Source organism: Acartia tonsa, chromosome 15 (assembly GCF_053477335.1).
Source record: "Acartia tonsa isolate MP-2025a chromosome 15, ASM5347733v1, whole genome shotgun sequence".
Lineage (NCBI taxonomy): Eukaryota > Metazoa > Arthropoda > Copepoda > Calanoida > Acartiidae > Acartia > Acartia tonsa.
Window position 1 is genome coordinate 20,240,905 of NC_137274.1, and position 18,353 is coordinate 20,259,257.

At 32.4% G+C, this 18,353-nt stretch overlaps 1 protein-coding gene and 1 long non-coding RNA gene across 2 annotated transcripts; both read right to left on the minus strand.

Annotated features, from left to right (window-relative positions):
• Nucleotides 1-3,440: 3,440 nt before the first annotated feature.
• LOC145307291 (uncharacterized) lies at nt 3,441-5,681 on the minus strand. Its single transcript, XR_013875381.1, has 3 exons — nt 5,645-5,681; nt 4,574-4,658; nt 3,441-3,625 (listed from the first exon to the last, which is right to left on the minus strand). It is a non-coding gene; the product is annotated as an uncharacterized LOC145307291 (long non-coding RNA).
• Nucleotides 5,682-5,776: 95 nt separating this feature from the next.
• On the minus strand, nt 5,777-17,840 carry LOC145306981 (uncharacterized). The gene is made up of 11 exons (XM_080149322.1): nt 17,790-17,840; nt 14,366-14,429; nt 10,855-10,936; nt 10,493-10,573; nt 10,044-10,096; nt 9,239-9,371; nt 7,860-7,936; nt 7,083-7,155; nt 6,388-6,497; nt 6,128-6,219; nt 5,777-5,920 (listed from the first exon to the last, which is right to left on the minus strand). Exons 1-11 carry the CDS (start codon nt 17,838-17,840, stop codon nt 5,777-5,779), a joined length of 960 nt encoding a protein of 319 aa, XP_080005448.1.
• Between the last annotated feature and the right edge of the window lie 513 nt (nt 17,841-18,353).

Below are 18,353 nucleotides of genomic sequence, written 5' to 3' on the forward strand. Positions count from 1 at the left end.
TAGAAAACTTTATTAAAAGTCAATAGAATGTTTTATGATCTACTTCCCTAACCCAACCCAATTTGGGAGAAAAAACTGTTCATACATTTAATGCCTTCATTGGTCACCAGAAAGACATATTTAGCACTCAATTTTGTGTTAAAGAAACTAACGTTTATTTAAGCTTACTTTTAAAGTTAACAATGGACTCTTCCATTCTGGCTTAAAACTCACCTTCCTTTATATTTGGGCCATTTCATTTACTCCTCGTAGGGATATGTATGTGTGTGTGTGACGGAGCCTTTTAAGTGGCTTTTATAGTTAACAATGGACCATTCCATTCTGTCTACCTTCCTCTGCCCCTTCTTTAAATTTGGACCATTCAATTATGGATATACATATGTCGGAGACATGTGACCTAGTTCAACAATTATTTCTCTGCTAATTTTTACAACAATGACCAATGATAGATATAATAAAACATATTTTTTGTCTGAAGCTATAGATATTAGAAAATACTCGTCCAAAGGGGTTGTACTTATTAGGGAAGATTATAAATGTCATGGGGTGGTTTTTTACTATTTTCCACAGTACCCTGGTCTGGAGGCTAGTGGCGAATCAACTACTAGAATTTTTGTCTGTCTATGCTTCAATTTTTAGAGAAGTTTAGTATTAGTCTTTATAATGCAGGTTTCACTTCTACCCCCTACTTTTGTGAGGGATATAGCCATGAGAGAAAAAAAAATGTATATATTTTCAATGCTTTTTTTAGGTCACCAAAGGAAAGACATTTTAAACTTCAGACATCTTCAATTAATTTTACAATGCATGTGTTAAAAAAACAAGGACATCATAAATCATATTGATAATTGGCAAAGCAGTAAAGTTTGTTAATCCTATTATATAAAGTAGAAAGCTTTTATGTAGCAAAGATTCTTGCTAACGGCTGAACCGATATGGTTCTCCTTTACAGAGAAGTTTCTTATAGGTCCAGGAAAGGTTTTAAAGTATTTTGTGGGAGGGTTTCTCCACCGCCCCAGTAATAAATTATCCCTCCCCCCCAAAAAATATTTTAAATTTTTCTTCATTTAACTCAAATTTATAATGGGTGGGGGGGGGGGGAGGTTAGGTTTTCCTTGTATTATCTTAAATGCCTCTAGAGGCTTCTAGGGGGCGTAGCAACTAATTTTAGAAAAAGAAAGAGAGGAATATTAATTTAAAAGTATTTGAAGGAACAAAAAAATTGTATTATGTATGGACATTCTTTATTTATAGAGTAGCTGCACTTCTTAATTGTAGACATGGAGAAATCCCTCTCTTTCTCTTTCTCTTTCTTTCTCTCTCTCTCTCTCTCTCTCTCTCTCTTTCTCCGTAACTCCGACCCTCGGTTCACTTTGCAAGTCTCCGTTTATTATTTTTAGAAAATCAGCGTACTTTAAAAATTTTCCCTTTTTTGTAATTTTTCACTACCCCTTTCCCTTTTTTGTTGTTGAGCTATGTAGGGTTATAAGATTTAGATTTTTGGAATATTGTGAAAAAAGGAGAAACAAGGATGAAAACATCCATAAAAGCGAAGCACTGAAATGATAGGACATACAAACATTAACACTTATAGATTGTCAGAACTGATTCCTGGATATTTGATGTCATTCTTATATATTTCTGACCTGACTTCGCTTATAACATTGTAATATATTGTACAAAAAGTAAATTATAAATTGCTATTCTGAAAGGGTTATTTTTTTCAGGGAAGCTCTAACAATGTCAAAAAAAGCAATATCCTATAACTTTGGGGACTAGTGTAACAAACAGCCTATTGTCCCCTCTCTCTCTCTGGCTTTAAATCACTTTGTCTAATAAGCAATTGCAATTGTATATTGCTACAGAAAATATAACTTTTTTGTTGTTGTATGATCACTAAACATCTGCTTTGGATCATGTTATCTGTATGTCTTATTAGACATTAGGGACTGTAAATTTCCGTGGTACCCAAAGTATTATAACAGCATCTTATTAGACATTGGGGACTTTTAATTTCTGAGGTACCCAAAGTATTATAACAGCATCTTATTGGACATTGGGGACTGTAAGTATGTATGCATGTCCGTCCTTTATTTTGTTGTGCTTTGCTACATTTGCTACATCCTTGAGCTATTATCACATTTATATAGCATAGTATTATAGACAGCTATCCACGGACATTATGCGGATAGTATGGCTATAAACTGGTTCTAATACAGCAGATATTAACCGGTTTCAAAGCCATACTGGAAAATGATATCTTGTCATCCTTGGTAATATCACATTTCTCAGTTTTATAATACCATTTTCTTATTCCTTGGCTCAACAACTTTTAAGTCTCTTTCTTTCACACATAGAAAATGGTACAGAAAAAATCGGAGGGGGGAAGGGCTCAGAATAATTTTTAAAAGCGAAGCTTTTTATAATTAGGGTCGGTCTGTCCGTCCGTCCGTCCGTCTATCTGAGATAGTTAGCTTTTATTCGTTAAATTAGGCATGTTAGAATTGTCCTATCGATTTCAAACTTTGCATGGTGATTCCTGTAGTTAGGTACAATTTAGAAAGCGCAGCAATTCTATAATCATTACAAGAATGTCCGTACGTCTATTTTAAACATGTTGATTTTTCTACTTTTTTAAAAACAAATTTTTATGTAATCTAATTATCCATTTGATGTGATTTTTGGTATATTGATTCCTGGGACAACAAAGAACAATATTTTAAGCAAAGCAACTCTATAATAAAGCCCTAAAGATGTAAGAATGTCCATAAACATTATCCTGTATCAAGCAGTTTTTCACCAAATTTACTTACAATTTTGCTTCGACTCTTATACTTTTTTTTCTGATTATTCAGTTCTGACACTATACAATTGTTAACGTCCGTTTCTCCTACCATTTCAGTGCTTCGCTTTTATGGATGTTGTCATCCTTGTTTCTGTATGGCTTTGAATATGCACTGTTGATAGCTGATAATAAAGTTAAAATGATAATGTCATATTCAAGCGTTGCTTTTATTGATGTTGTCAACGTTGTTACAACACAATTCCTACCTTTTTTCTAAAGTTTTGCCATTCCAGGATTCTGACATTTTTTACATTTTACATTTTGTCAACACTTGCTTCTAATTTAATAACTATAAATATATAAACAATAAACATACATATAAAATATTATAATGTGTATATGTACAAAATATAGAGCTATGATATATATTCATATATGTGGATATGTAAACTATATTCTCTTTACCTGGCAATCACAGGACCTCTGATCCACTGGTATGCCAGTATGAAAACCTGAACATTCCATTCTGAAAAAAAATAGATATGAATGAATAAAAAAGAGACTAGCATAACATAATGCCTTATTTTACGTAAAAATACACAAATAAAATGCATTACATTGATTTTTCTTCAAAGATAAAAAAAAGTATATTTACATTACAAAAAGTTGTTTGCTTTCAAAATTGTTTTTTTTTCGCCTCAAAATATGGATGTAAAAAAAAGTAAAAAAAAATATAGAAAACTGCTTGTTAGCTCTTCACTGGTTGATGGGAGAACAACAGTAACAGCTGGCTGACTCTGGGTGAGCGATGCTGTTGGCTTTTCCAGGGAAGTCCAAATTCTATAACAATTTATAAATATTACTAGTTGCTTTGCCCCTAGTTTCGGGAGAATAGCCTAAAACTATATAAAGACATTTATAAAAAAAGTACAACCAATTTGGATCAGCAAATTTTGAGATCTTTAGCTTCAGACAAAAAAGTCTTACTTTACTTTATTTGGATTTGTACAATATCTAAATATTGATGGCTGAACCCACTTTTTTTTACAAGCAAAGCTTTTCTATAATTAGGCTCGGTCCATCTGTCTGTCTGTCCGTACGTCCGTCAGTACATCTGTCTGTATGTCCGTCCAAGATAGATATCTTTTTTCCGTTAATTAAGGCATGTTAGAATTGTCCTATCAATTTCAAACTTTGCATGGTGATTCCTGTAGTAGTTAGGTACTATTTAGAAAGCATAGCAACTCTATAATCATTACCAGAATGTCCGTACATTCATTTTAAACATGTTGATTTTTCTACTTTTTAAACAACAAATTTTTATGTGATCTAATTATCCGATTGAACTGCTTTTTAGTATACTGATTCCTGGGACAACAAAGTACAATATTATGAGCGTAGCAACTCTTTAATCAAGTCCTAAACATGTAAGTATGTTCATAAACATTATTCTGTATCAAGCATTTTTTTAACAAATTTACCTAAATTTTGCTTCGACTCTTATACCTTATAAACTGATAATTCAGTTCTGACACTATACAAGTGTAAATGTCCGTTTGTCCTAACGTTTCAGAGCTTCGTTTTTATGGATGTTGTCATCCTTGTTCTGTAAAAACTAAATAGTTGAAATGATTACATTTTCTTTAACTTAACCCTAAACTACTAAAACTAGAGCTTATGGCTATCCAACGATATGCATTGATACAGGCTGCACAGTCTTAATTGTGAAAGTAATACACATCAATATGGACACACTCTACTTATAAAGATGCTGCACTACTTACTTACCATGTAGTGAACAGTCAGTTCTTGTCCTTTAGATATTTCAACCAAGGTTTCCAGTTTAACTATGTTAGCGGATTTCTTCTGGTACCTAGATATTAGATAGATAGATAGATAGATAGATAGATAGATAGATAGATAGATAGATAGATAGATAGATAGATAGATAGATAGATAGATAGATAGATAGATAGATAGATAGATAGATTGAAAGATAGATAGATAGATAGATAGATAGATAGATAGATAGATAGATAGATAGATAGATAGATAGATAGATAGATAGATAGATAGATAGATAGATAGATAGATAGATAGATAGATAGATAGATAGATAGATAGATAGATAGATAGATAGATAGATAGATAGATAGATAGATAGATAGATAGATAGATAGATAGATAGATAGATAGATAGATAGATAGATAGAAAGATAGAAAGATAGAAAGATAGAAAGATAGATGGATTGATTGATTGGTAGATAGATAGATAGATAGATATATAGATAGATAGAAAGATAGAAAGATAGAAAGATAGAAAGATAGATGGATTGATTGATTGGTAGATAGATAGATAGATAGAAAGCATAGAGAGACAGATAGATAGACAGACAGATAGGAAATATGACGCCTATTTTTGTACTTCTTAATATGTTTATATAAGATATGTTTACTTTTTAATGATTGAATCATTAACTTGAGTGTTCAAACGTTTTAACCACTAACTTTAATATACAGAAGGGGTAGTTATGTGTATCATCATTATTTGTTGGCTTAACAACTTTGGAAACTTTTTATTGATTGAATCATTAACTTGAGTGTTTAAACGTTCTAACCACTAACTTTAATATACAGAAGGGGTAATTATGTTTATTATCATTAGGGGTGTACATCAATTTATCATCCATTGTCTTATCCCTTCAGATCCCTGCCTAATTAGAGCATTTGACTAAAAGATTACACCCAACTTTACATAGAATAATTTATATTACTGATGATTTTAAAATTTAGTTAACCCTATCTCATTAGCTAGGACTTTATTTAAAGGTTGTGATATTGAAGTCTAATGAGTTGTACCTGCAATTAAACATCCAGCAGGAGTGATTTACAGTCTATAAGGGGAAGATGATTAAAGTCCCTCAACATCAGACGCTAGAATAGCCAATGAGAGAATAGCCAGTATGCACTGTAATTGACCAATGATAAAATTTATGCTGGCCTCTCATTGGTTATTCTATTGTATGACCACATAATCTGAAGAGGGACTTTAATCATCTTTTCCTGAATTGGACCACACAAATTCTTTTCTTTGAGGCCATCATGTATGGTGGAGAAATTTTCTTCCTCACTGGTCTAAATATGTAATGGAGCCTCACAACACAGGTGAAATAATTATGTTATATGCATAATGAGGGTTGTATATATAATATTTAGTATCTCTAAAATTATATCTGGTGTCCGTCGTATTGACCATTGACTACACTAGTCTCTAGATAACTTACACAGATTGAAAAGTACTGATATTACAGGTAAAGAAAGGGCAGGACCAATTATAATTACCTCGTAATTGTTTGGTTTGTTGACCAAAACTGCTTCCATGAACTTGACCGTTTCTCCGGCTTTAAAATCTCTTGTTGCTACTACACCAACACCTACAGATAGTATTATTTAAACAAATAAGATATCCAGGGGAAAGGGGGGGAGATGGTATAGTGTTGCCCTTAAGCCCCCTGTGAGTAAAAACATACAGATGGACAGACATTTTCTAGTTTCTTTATGTATAGACTAGCTGCACTGCTGAAAAAATATGGAAAAGCAACCTGCTTTGAAGTCTAAACTTCTAGGATTTTTCACTTCTACAAATTTCACACCACAATCTGCGTCTTCTTTGATGATATGAAGATAATTTTTCATCATCTTTTTTGTTTGCCTAAGAAAAAGTTTGTGCTACGTGTTAAAATGTCCCAACTGACTTAAAATGCAACAGTTTCATTTTTAAACTTTCCTCACATTTTTTTATTTTTCAACGTAGCTCCTAAACTACAAATTGGACAAAAATGGTACTTATATTTCCTGAAACTAGAGTGCATAGTCGTTTTAACAGTATGCATACCTTTTTTCTACCATTAACACAAGCCGCGCAATTCGAATGTTAAAAATCTATGCATTTTTTTTGCTCACCCTTTATATCTATAGAAATTATTCATACAATCAGATATTACTTTACTTTGCACATTTTATGGGAAGAGTAAAGATATAAATATATATATTATGTTCAAACCACTAATGGTATAACCAGTACTATAGTTCTCTAGGGGCACTTAAGGTAAGTGGTTGGGAGGTAACTCCAATTTAGATTTTAGTTTTTGAAATGTTAAAAATCGCTGTAAGGAAAACCAAATTGTAGCATTAAGATCTTTAGGTATAGATAAACAGACACACATCATTTTAATTTTATATAAGGATTGAAACATACAGGCAGACAAACATTGTACTGCTTTAATGGTAAACTTACGCAAGCATATTTTGGGGCAATTTTGCCTTGAGTGAAATTGTCTCATAAATAAGTTCATTTTTCTCCTCAAAACCTGAGATAAAAAGAAAACATTTACAAGAAAGCCTTGAACAATATGAAAATATTGGAAACCAATAAATAATTTTATACTTTAGGTGGTTCATGAAATAGGGAATGCCATGACAAAAATAAGACATTTTGAGTATATCTCTTGATATTTTTTTTGATTACATTTTGTTATATGATATTTTCATCCTATTCAAATAATTTTTAAGATATTGATTTCTAGGATGACAAGTCAATACATCTCTAAAAGTAGGTCTTATAATTTAAGTCTATCAAAATATAACAATCTAATTAATTTTTGGGTGCTTTAACACTATATGAAAACACCTTCCCCTCTTATTTCTAAAATAAATTCAAATAAGAGGGTGAGGGGTCTAGTTTTTAATTTGTGTAATTATTACTCTATGTTAGAACGGTTATACAGGTTTTACAAAATTATTATATAACTTTGAAAAAACCCGGTTTTTAAGGCATAATTTGTTGAAAATCGCCAATTTTTTTTCTCCCCATCCCAATGAAGAAATTAAATGGATTATTAATTTCTGTCAATGGCAAGTAGGTTATATTAAGCAATACATTTGTCCTATTAAAAAAACCACCCTGTATTTGGTACCTGTTACCCCAATAGGTTTATCATTTATGGATGTTATAATCCTTGCTAAAGAGAGAGGCAAGTAGAAAATAAAAAAAATATAATATTTATTGACTTACTTATACTTGCATCATTAAATATTTGAAGAACTTTCAAATTCTCTCTCATTGTGAGTGGTTGTGTGTCCAGATTGAATCTAGAATTATATAGTTTGTTTTTAGAATAAAATAGTCATATGAAAAAAAAGATGACAACATACATAAAAGCGAAGCACTGAAACGGTAGGACAAACGGACATTAACACATGTATAGTGTCTGAACTGAATAATCAGAATTTAAGTATAAGAGTCGAAGCAAAATTGTAAGTAAATTTGTTGGAAAACTGCTTGATGCAGGATATGTTTATGGACATACTTACATTTTATGACTTGATTATAGAAATGCTTCGCTTATAATATTGTTATTTGTTGTCCCAGGAATCAATATACCAAAAACCAGATCAAACGGATAATTAGATCACATAAAATTTTGTTTTTAAAAAAGTAGAAAAATCAACATGTTTAAAATGGATGTATGGACATTCTAGTAAAGATTATAGAGTTGCTTCGCTTTCTAATTCGTACCTAACTACTACAGGAATCATCATGCTATGTTTGAAATCGATAGGACAATTCTAACATGCCTAAATTAACAAATAAAAGCTATCTATCTCGGACGAAAAATCAACATGTTAAAAATGGACGTACGGTCATCCTGGTATTGATTATAGAGTTGCTACGCTTTCCAAACTACTACAGGAATCATATGCAGAGTTTGAAATCGATAGGAAAATTCTAACATGCCTAAATTAACGAATAAAAGCTATCTATCTCGGACGGACGGACCGACCCTAATTATAGAAAAGCTTTGCTTTTATAAAGCATTATCAACCTCCTTATAATAATTGTTTAATATGATAGTTGTATATTAGGTTAAAGTTATAATATAAAGTATGTTTAGGGCAATTCTCTTTCACCTTAATACAATTGTTGTAGGATGTCAATAATTTTCCACCTTGATGTTTAAGGTTTAAATTTGTGCAAAATGTGATTATCTATCCTTTTTTTTTTCATATTTCCCTGTCATTACCAGATGTGGTATTATTTTATTTTAAAACTAGGGGCTTCACCCCTAGCCTCTAGGGGCTGTGCCCCAAGAGGTAATTAAAAAAAAATAAGTACTACAGTAGTTTTATTTCAACTAACTTCTCCATAAGAAAATACCTCCGCAAGAAAAAAAGATAAAAAATTGGGGAGGGGAGATTTTTTTTTTGGGGGGGGGAGGGGGTTGGGAGTGTCCCACTCCCCAAGAAAATACCTTAAAACCACCACAGGACCAGTAGGTATATACCCTGAAGAGTAGAATCCGATCGGTTCAGTGGTTACTAAGATCTTAAGGGACAGACAGACAGACGATCAGATGGACAGACAGACACCGTTCTACTTTGTATTATAGATACCTATTATTTGTCTGAAGACCACAAATAGTGAACAAAAGACAGTTCATGCGATCATAAACTGTACACTGCTGCTTGAACTTTAGGGGATGTTCTGCCTCATGTACTTTCAGCTCAGCCGCAGTGAAGAAAGAAACTAAAATATCAATAGTTATATATTAACCCTTAACAGTTTGGCCCTTTGCCGCATCTTTATTAACCCCCCCCCCCCCCCTATTACCTAAGATCCTATTTTAGGTAGAGGGTATTTTTTCTTATTTTTGAAGCTAGAAATTTTTTTTTTAAACAAAATTTATCTCAAAACATAAATTTTGGCGGCCGCAGCTGTACTTGGCAGCTGTCAGCTGTCGCAGTTGTTGGTCAGCAGGAAAACGGCGGTGGATATTTATGAAATTTTAATATGTTATGTAGACATGTAAGATAAGCTTAGGTTTAAAATTTGAAGTCTCTAAGTCAAAAAAATGGGGTCGCAGGAGGCTTTCAAATATTTTTGAAACTTGAACACTTGAAGTAAAAAAATGTAATGTGTCATACCCATATTTAAAAAGTCACTTAGTTATTGCCCTCTTTCTTTCACAAACAGAAAATGAGATAGAAAAAACGAAAGGGGGGGGGGGGGGAGGCTTTCAACGCCCTGTCTGTGCCCTAACCCTGCAGGTCTACTAAAGGCCTTATATAAACCTAACTAAACATGCATTAAAGTAATGAACAAGCAACCAAAAACTACCCTTTTTCCCCCTAATTTTCAATTCATTGCAATAATAAGTTTAGGGTGGAGGGGAGGCATTTAATTTGAAAAAACTTTTACCATTTTCACAATCCGGGCATATGTGGTTGTTGTACTTCCTGGTATTGTGAACACTAAATAAGACAATTATCTAAATTTATTGTTCATTGTATAATCCCTGTATGCATGTACTGTATCAAGTACTAGCAGCTACACGGCCTCTTTAAGTTAAAAATAATATTAGTTTTCATAGACACATAAATCTGAGTGTTAAAAAGAACTTTTAGTCCATCCAAAAAAAATAGGTTTTTTTATTAATGCATTTTATTATAGAGGTAATCATGTAATAAAATTTTGTATCGACATTGGTATATAGTTGTTATGTAAATAACATAAATTGAACAATATCATGTTGATAACTAATCTTTATTTAGGCCAAAAGTTGACAAAAATCATTGCAATTATATTGGTTTTTATGCAAAGTTTTTTTATTGGGTTGTAGTGTAGATATTTGTTTACTTTCAACTAACCTTGAAAGATGTGTCTTCATATTGTTTGCTCTATTAGTTCTGTGCATGCATTTTGCATCTCCACAATTAACAGAACACCACCTTAACATTAAGATAACTTTTAAAAAATATTCTTTTTAATTACACATACATACATATACTACTCATGTATGACATGGTTAAAAATGAATTAGGAAAGTGAGGGGATGATACTACAGTAGACAAATACTCCTAATTATCAAAAATTCCCACTTTTTCAGACAAAGTTATTGGTGGAAAACTTTGGACACTGTTACGATAGTATTCTCTTATTTGACAATAACATTTCAACCATACCCCCCCTCTCTCTTACCTTTCTATATTTTGAATTAGAAATTACTTACATAACGCTGCGGTTTTTTTCAGTAAAATTCACCCTCTTCATATTTCCTCCTCCACGCTTAGCAACTTTTGTCAGATCAAATACTAAATAATTGATATATTAGAAAGCTATATAATTGTTTTGGATAATCAAACATTAGTTAATCACCTATCGGTTGGGGGGCGGGGGGGGGGGGGCGTTTAACGCCCCCCCTATTATCTCAGTTCCCATTAGAACGGCCGCAGCTGTACTTGGCAGCTGCCAGCCGCCGAAGTCGGCGGTCGGCAGGAAAACGGCAGCAGATCTTTAAGAAATTTTTATACATTATGTAGACATATATGAATAGCTTAAGTTTAAAATTTGAAGTCTCTAAGTCAAAAATTGCGGCTACAGGAGCCATTTAAAGATTTCTGGAGACATGGAGGATCAGGACCTGCAAGATCATACCTGGAACCTAAAATTGACTTGAACACCTATAATTGATATAATGATGTACTACTAGAGGATATTTTAGTATTTTGGTAAGATAAAATGCTTTGTTTTAGTCAAAAGCATATTTTTGTTCTTTACCTGGATGACCCTGCCAGGTTTACTGGCATCCTGTGCCCGCCAGGATGGAGATATTAAAAAAATTTCAACTCTCAGTTATATGTAATAAATATACTTAAAAAGTCACGCAGTTTGGGCTCTTTATCTTTCACACACAGAAAATTAGATAGAAAAAACGAAAACAGAGGGGGGGCGTTCAACGCCCCCCCCCCCACCCCCCAACTGTTAAGGGTTAAAATTGATTTATGATAGAAAAACATATACATCCATAGAAATAAAGATAGATAAATTATTTACAAACTTACTAGCAATGATTTTAGAGGTGTTCCTAAACATGACAGAATATCATCATGTAAAGTTTTAATTCAATAGGATAATTCTATCTTAATCAATCAGAAAAAGAGGCATATAGTTAATTAGATTAAATACATAAATAGATGGATAGAAAACAAGGATCCATAAAAGTGAAGCTGTAAAACTATAGGATAGACAAATATTAACACTTGTAGAATGTCAGAGCTTAATATACAAAATAAAAATATATTAATTTTCACAAAATTATGTGTAAATATGTTGCAAAACTTCTGAAATACAAAATTCTGTTTAAGGACATACTGACATTTTTAGAACTAGATTATAGATATACCTCGCTTATAATATTGTACCTTATTTTAATAGGAATCAGTACTCCAAAAATCTGATCAATTAGATGATAATATCACATAAAAAAATTTTGTTAAAAAAGTAAAAAAAATTCAACATGTTTAAAATGGATGTACGGACATTCTGGTAAGGATTATAGAGTTGCTACGCTTTCTAAATCGTACCTAACTACTACAGGAATCATCATGAAAAGTTTGAAATCGATAAGACAGTTCTAACATGTCTAAATTAACGAAAAAAGCTATCCGTTTTGGACGGACGGACGGACTGATTATAGAAAAGCTTTGCTTTTATAAAGTATGAAACTAACTAGTCTTTCTAACTAGTCCCCAACGTCTTATAATAATATTTTCTAATTCAATAGCTCAATAACTTTTATTGAATTTTGATTAGTTGGTTCATTTACTTGAGTGTCTAAATGTTTCAACCACTAATTGTAATTTACAGAAGGGGTAATGCTTTGCATTATCATTGGAGAAACCCATCATTTATTGGCAACATAAATATAGTTTTCTGTTCCTTTAGCTCAATGGATGTAGAATACATGGAAACATTGACAGGGGAAAATATGTTGGCAATTTAGGTTGCTTAAATGGATACCATTTATTGGTCAGTTCTTTCACACAGTAGGAGGGGAGGGTATAGGGTAAAGAGGAAGGCTGTTGGTTATCGATAGTTTAGCCAGCTAGAAGTACATTAAAAATTGGTTCAACATCCATTTATTTATATATCCATTGTTTCTGTTCATTTAGCTCTAACAAGCCTTTACATTTCAATTGGGGTTAATTAAAACCAGCGAAAAGTTTGGAATGGTTGGATTTAAAACTTTAGGTACTCTATTAAATCCTGTTTGCATGTTTTAAACTAGCAGTGTCCAAACTTTACAACCAATAACTTTATCTGCATAAGGGATAGTTTTGTTTAACATTATGTAGGATAAACATCTATTTATCGTTCATTGTCTTATCCTTTAAGATCCCTAACTTAAATTGTAATAGTTGTATACAACTTTTTCTTTAAAAAGTTTAAAAATCAACATGTTTAGAATGGATGTGCAGACATTCTGGTAATGATTACAGAGTTGCTACGTTTTATAAATCGTACCTAACTGTCATAGGAATCATTATGTAAAGTTTGAAATCATTAGGTCAATTCTAACATGCCTAAATTAATGAAAAGAGCCAACAATTACGAACGGACCCTAATTATAGAAAAGCTTCACTTTTTAAAAAATCCGCGAAGTAACATTTAAAAAAATTTACCAAATAAATTTGATACATTTTAGGATTAAAAATGAAAAAAAGATAATTAAAGAGGGAGTGAGAGAGAAATTAATAGAGAGAGAGAGAGAGAGAAAGAGAGAGAGAGAGAGAGAGAGATAAAAAAAATATGAATATAAAAGATAAAGAAAGAAAACACTTGAATATAGATATGATTTGCTTATTGTACCTTGTTGTAATATGAATCAGCATGTTTTAAATGGATGCTACACCATATTAATTGTACCTAACTGTTATAGGAATCATGTTTCAAAGTTTGAAATCGTGTGAAAACCATCATAGGGATTAGATCATAATTAATAAACAACAATCCTTATATAAAAGTAACATGATGTTTATCTGTCTGTGTGTGTGTGTGTGTGTGTAGGAAAGGATCTTGCTAACCGCTGTACCAATATTGTTTCCCTTTTTGGTGAAGCTTTTCATAGGTCCTGGTAAGGTTTAAGTCTTTAACCTCCCATGAGAAATCACCCATAAAAAATGACAGCCCTCCAAATTTTTTTCTTTATTTTTCTCTTAAAACTAAAATTTAAAAAATGGATGAATGACAGCGCCCCCCCCCCCCCTCTTTAGGTAAGTGCCTCTAGGGGCGTAACCACTAGTAGTATAGTAGTACAAATTTAAATGTAGCTTCACTATATTTGGAGGGAAATAAAATTATGTTTCAGTGACCTCTCCCTTATCCATTAATTAGATAGTAAGAGTATGGTCCCTTTCGTGACATTGCCTCTTAAGGGGCGTTTCATCGTATTTTTACAGTAATCCTAATGCAAAGTTTGAAATTGATAGGACATGCATAAATTATCGGAAAAAAGCTATCAGTTACAGATTGACCCCAATTATAGAAAAGCTCATTGTTAAATAGACATATGAATGATTATTATTCTAGTGGCTATGCCATCAGACGCTATCCTACAATTTAAAATGTATGTATGTTTGTCTGTTTGTCTGAAACATGTGAAACACACTCAAACACTAATACACAAACACACACCTAAATTAGTGAAATTTCTCTTTCTTTTACTGTAAAATAAAAATTACCATAGAAAAAATTGTTTTCCATCCTTGGCGTCTTGAGTAACCTAACTTCTAATCTTTTTCCATCCTAAAAAGAAAATATTTAATCCCCAACTTATAAGGAAATAATATTAGTAGCGCAGCTATAGAACAGATATAGTAGGACAGATATGCAAAATTGATTTCAAGTTGAACCTATCCAATATATATAACCCCTTACAGTCGGGCCCCTTGCCGCACCTTAATCGGTTGGGGGAGGGAGGGTGTTCAACGCCCACCCCCCCTCCAATTATCTCAGTTCCTATTAGAGCTAGAGGGCTAAGTGTAAGTCCCCTGTTTGGTAATGAATTTCCGACCTTTAGTAAGTCAAAGTCAATTTTCGCTTCCTTCACCCTTTTATTTCACAACCTTTGTTTTTAGGTCCTTTTTCACTTAAAAATTTCAAACGGCTGTTATTTTTGAAGCTAGAAGAACAATTTTTTCACAGAAAATGTTTATCTTTATGTTTATTTTCTATTATAAATACCAAAACATAAATTTCAGCGGCCACAGCTGTACTTGGCAGCTGCCAGCCGCCGCTGTCGGCGGTCGGCGGGAAAACGGCAGCGGATCTTTATGAAATTTTTATACGTTATGTAGGCATGTAAGAATAGCTTAAGTTTAAAATTTGAAGTCTCTAAGTCAAAAATTGCGGTCACAGGAGACTTTTAAAGATTTATGGAGACCAGGAGAATCAGGACCTGCAGGATCATACCTGGAACCTGAAATTGACTTGAACACCTTTATTTCATATAAGGATGTACTACTACAGGATAATTTAGTATTTTATTAAGATAAAATGCTTTGTTTAAGTGAAAAAAATTTTTTTTTGCTCTTTACCTGGATCACCCTGCCACGTTTGCTGGCATCCTGTGCCCGCCAAGATGGAGATATTCAAAAAATTCCAACTATCAGATATGTGTTATACCCATACTTAAAAATTTACGCAGTTTTGGCTCTTTATCTTTTACACACAGAAAATGAGATAGAAAAAAATGGAGTGGGTGGGGGCATTCAATGCCCTTCCCCCCCCCCCCCCCCCCCGACGGTTAAGGGTTAAGGTACAATATACAGTATTTTATGGTTAAATATTTTAATATAATGTATTATAACAAATTTAACAAAATGTTCACTACATGTTGTCACTAAAGAAACTAACTAAATACTAAACAAATGCTTATTTTAAAGAATGTTTAAAAATTGATGACATAAGATCAAATTACAATTTGCTAACACTATTATACTCTTGCCCCCCACCCTTCCTACAAATACTCTGCTATAACTTTTACACACATGTTATGGATAGGTTACCTGATATTAGGTTTACAGGGCTAAAAAAACTGGTTTTAATCTTATAATTGTACATTCTATATCTACGGAAAGCTGTTTATAATACAATGCTAGAAATAACTATTATTGAATTTATATTGGTTAGTTCATTAATTTAGGTGGCCAAACTTTCCAACCACTAATTGCAAGCTACAGAAGGGCACTATGTTCCACCGAGTGACAAAAAATCGTTTTTTACATTTTGGAAAATACAATTTTAAACAATTATTTAGTAATATACACAAGTTTTTGGAAATAAAGCCGAAAGAATTAGCTCTTTACTATGAAAAATAAGAATTTTATGTGTAATTATACCAGAGGTATGGAATTAAGTTCCTTTTCATCATTGTAAACAACTATTTTTAAGGTCAACTAAACTATATTTCAAATCAGTGTGGACCCTTTATTTTTAAAGCTATCTTTAAGTATTATATATTTTTGGAATCAGTATGTAATAATTTATACGTTTAGCCTTTAAAAGAAGTCAAATCTCCATGTTTTGTTGTAATTGTAGATGGTTTTCTTAGCATACCCGATTTCTGTAAAATAGACAATTTTCTTCTAATGAAAATTTTACGTTTGGTTCCAGATCTCTTAAGCGCAAAAGAGCGCAAGCAAATCCTCTTACATGGTGATATTAGATGTATGTATAATATCAGAGAACTTTACCCTGTGTATGCGAAGGTATGCGAAGTTTGTTTTTTTAGGCCCTAAAGATACTGGGTCTACTAAAAAATAACAATTTTTTAAGATATAAAAATCATTTATTTTTCTACTTATTTCCAACACGTATTCAATTAAACTAAAAATAGAGAAAAGCTTTAAATAAAGATTATCCCTAAATGTCTAGGCTCTTATCTGAACCATTTTACCTTTTTATTTGGGGGGGGGGGGGGAAGGGGAATGCCCCACTTATATCCACATCTGAACCCATTAAAGCTAGAAGTTTAAAAAATGTTATGTAATTTCCTTGTTCAAATATATATTCTTATTTAATTTGTTAGCATTTACTTCCTTTACCCTTTTATTAAGCAACCTTTTTCCAAAGATGCTTTTATACTTATTAAAAAAAGAATTTGTAGAATTTGTATTGTTAAAGATAGAAAATGCTTACTTTCAAGTATATTGAAAATAAAATGAAAGTCTTTCATATCAGAGATTTATAGGGATTAGACAATGGCCAAGAAATTAATGTACATTCCCAATGTTAATACACAAAATTGCCCCTTCTATAAATTACAATTAGTGATTGAAACGTTTGGACACTCAACTAATAAACCAACCAATCAAAATTCGATAAAAGTCCCACAAATTGTTATGCCCACAAATAAGAAAACGCTATTTTGTGAATTTGGGGACTATTATAATAAACAGCCCATTGTCCCCTCCCTCCCTACATATACACACAGAAAATAAATAAGAAATAGGCTCATCTGTATGTAAACTTTAGATTAGAAATCTTAAAATATATATTTCGGCGGCGGCGATCGGCGGGAAAACGGCAGCAAATTTTCATATAATTTGAGTAGGTCATACATACTTGTTAGAAAAGCTTATGTTTAAAATTTGAAGTCTATAGGTCAAAAATTGCGGTCTCAAGAGCTGTTTAAAGATTTCTTAGGGATCAGGACCTGCAGGATCATACCTGGACCCTGAAATTGACTTAAACACTTAAATTTAATATTGGTATGTACTAGTATAGGATATTTTAGTATTTGGTAACTTAAAATGCTTAGTTTAAGACAAACAAAATATTTTTACTCTTTAACTGTATGACCCTGCCAGGTTTGCTGGCATCCTGTGCCAGCCAGGATGGAGATATTTAAAATTTCGCCATTATATTGAAAGATTTATGGATACTTATTGCTATTTAAATAAAATTTCATCAAAATTTTAAAATATACACTCTCTATGATTTTTTGTCATTTTTTGGCTTTTCTGGAACACGGTGAAGGGGTAATATTGTGTATCATTATGAGAAATGTACAACAATTTATTGGCCATCATCTTATCCCTTTTGATCCCTGAGTTTTAAATTTGTTTAAATTTGAGAACCGGTTCTAATCCAGCGGATATTTACCTGGTTGACAAAACCCATGAGCATCTGACCATCCAGGCTTGTACAGGTCATACAACAATCGTATTATAGACAGCTTTCCACGGATAGTATAGGACTGAGAACCGGTTCTAATTCTACAGTTAATATAAAGTCAATATATTGTTTATGTATTGTGTATCTATTGTCCATCTAATTTAAAATTGTTACGTGACCGTTTTGTTCTGGAAATAGATAAGCTCATGACCGAAATTATGAAAATTACATAGTCTATGACCGTGTCCGTTTTTTAAAAGGGGGTGGAGACCGTTTTGTTTTCGGGAAATAAATGGGCGGAGTGTAAGACCATATTTAAAAAGGGGGTGGAGATTAACAGACCTCCAATGACCGTTGCGTTTTATAGAACGAAATAGTCTGTGACCGGGGGCGGAGATTTTAATGACCGTTTAGATGACAATGCCAAGTTCAAATTTGGCAGGAGGGAGGGGACATTGGGCTGTTTGTTACATTAGTCTCTAAAGTTTTAAAGTTCTTATTTGATGGCTAAACAACTTTGGGGACTTTTGTTTGATTGTGTCATTTAGTTGA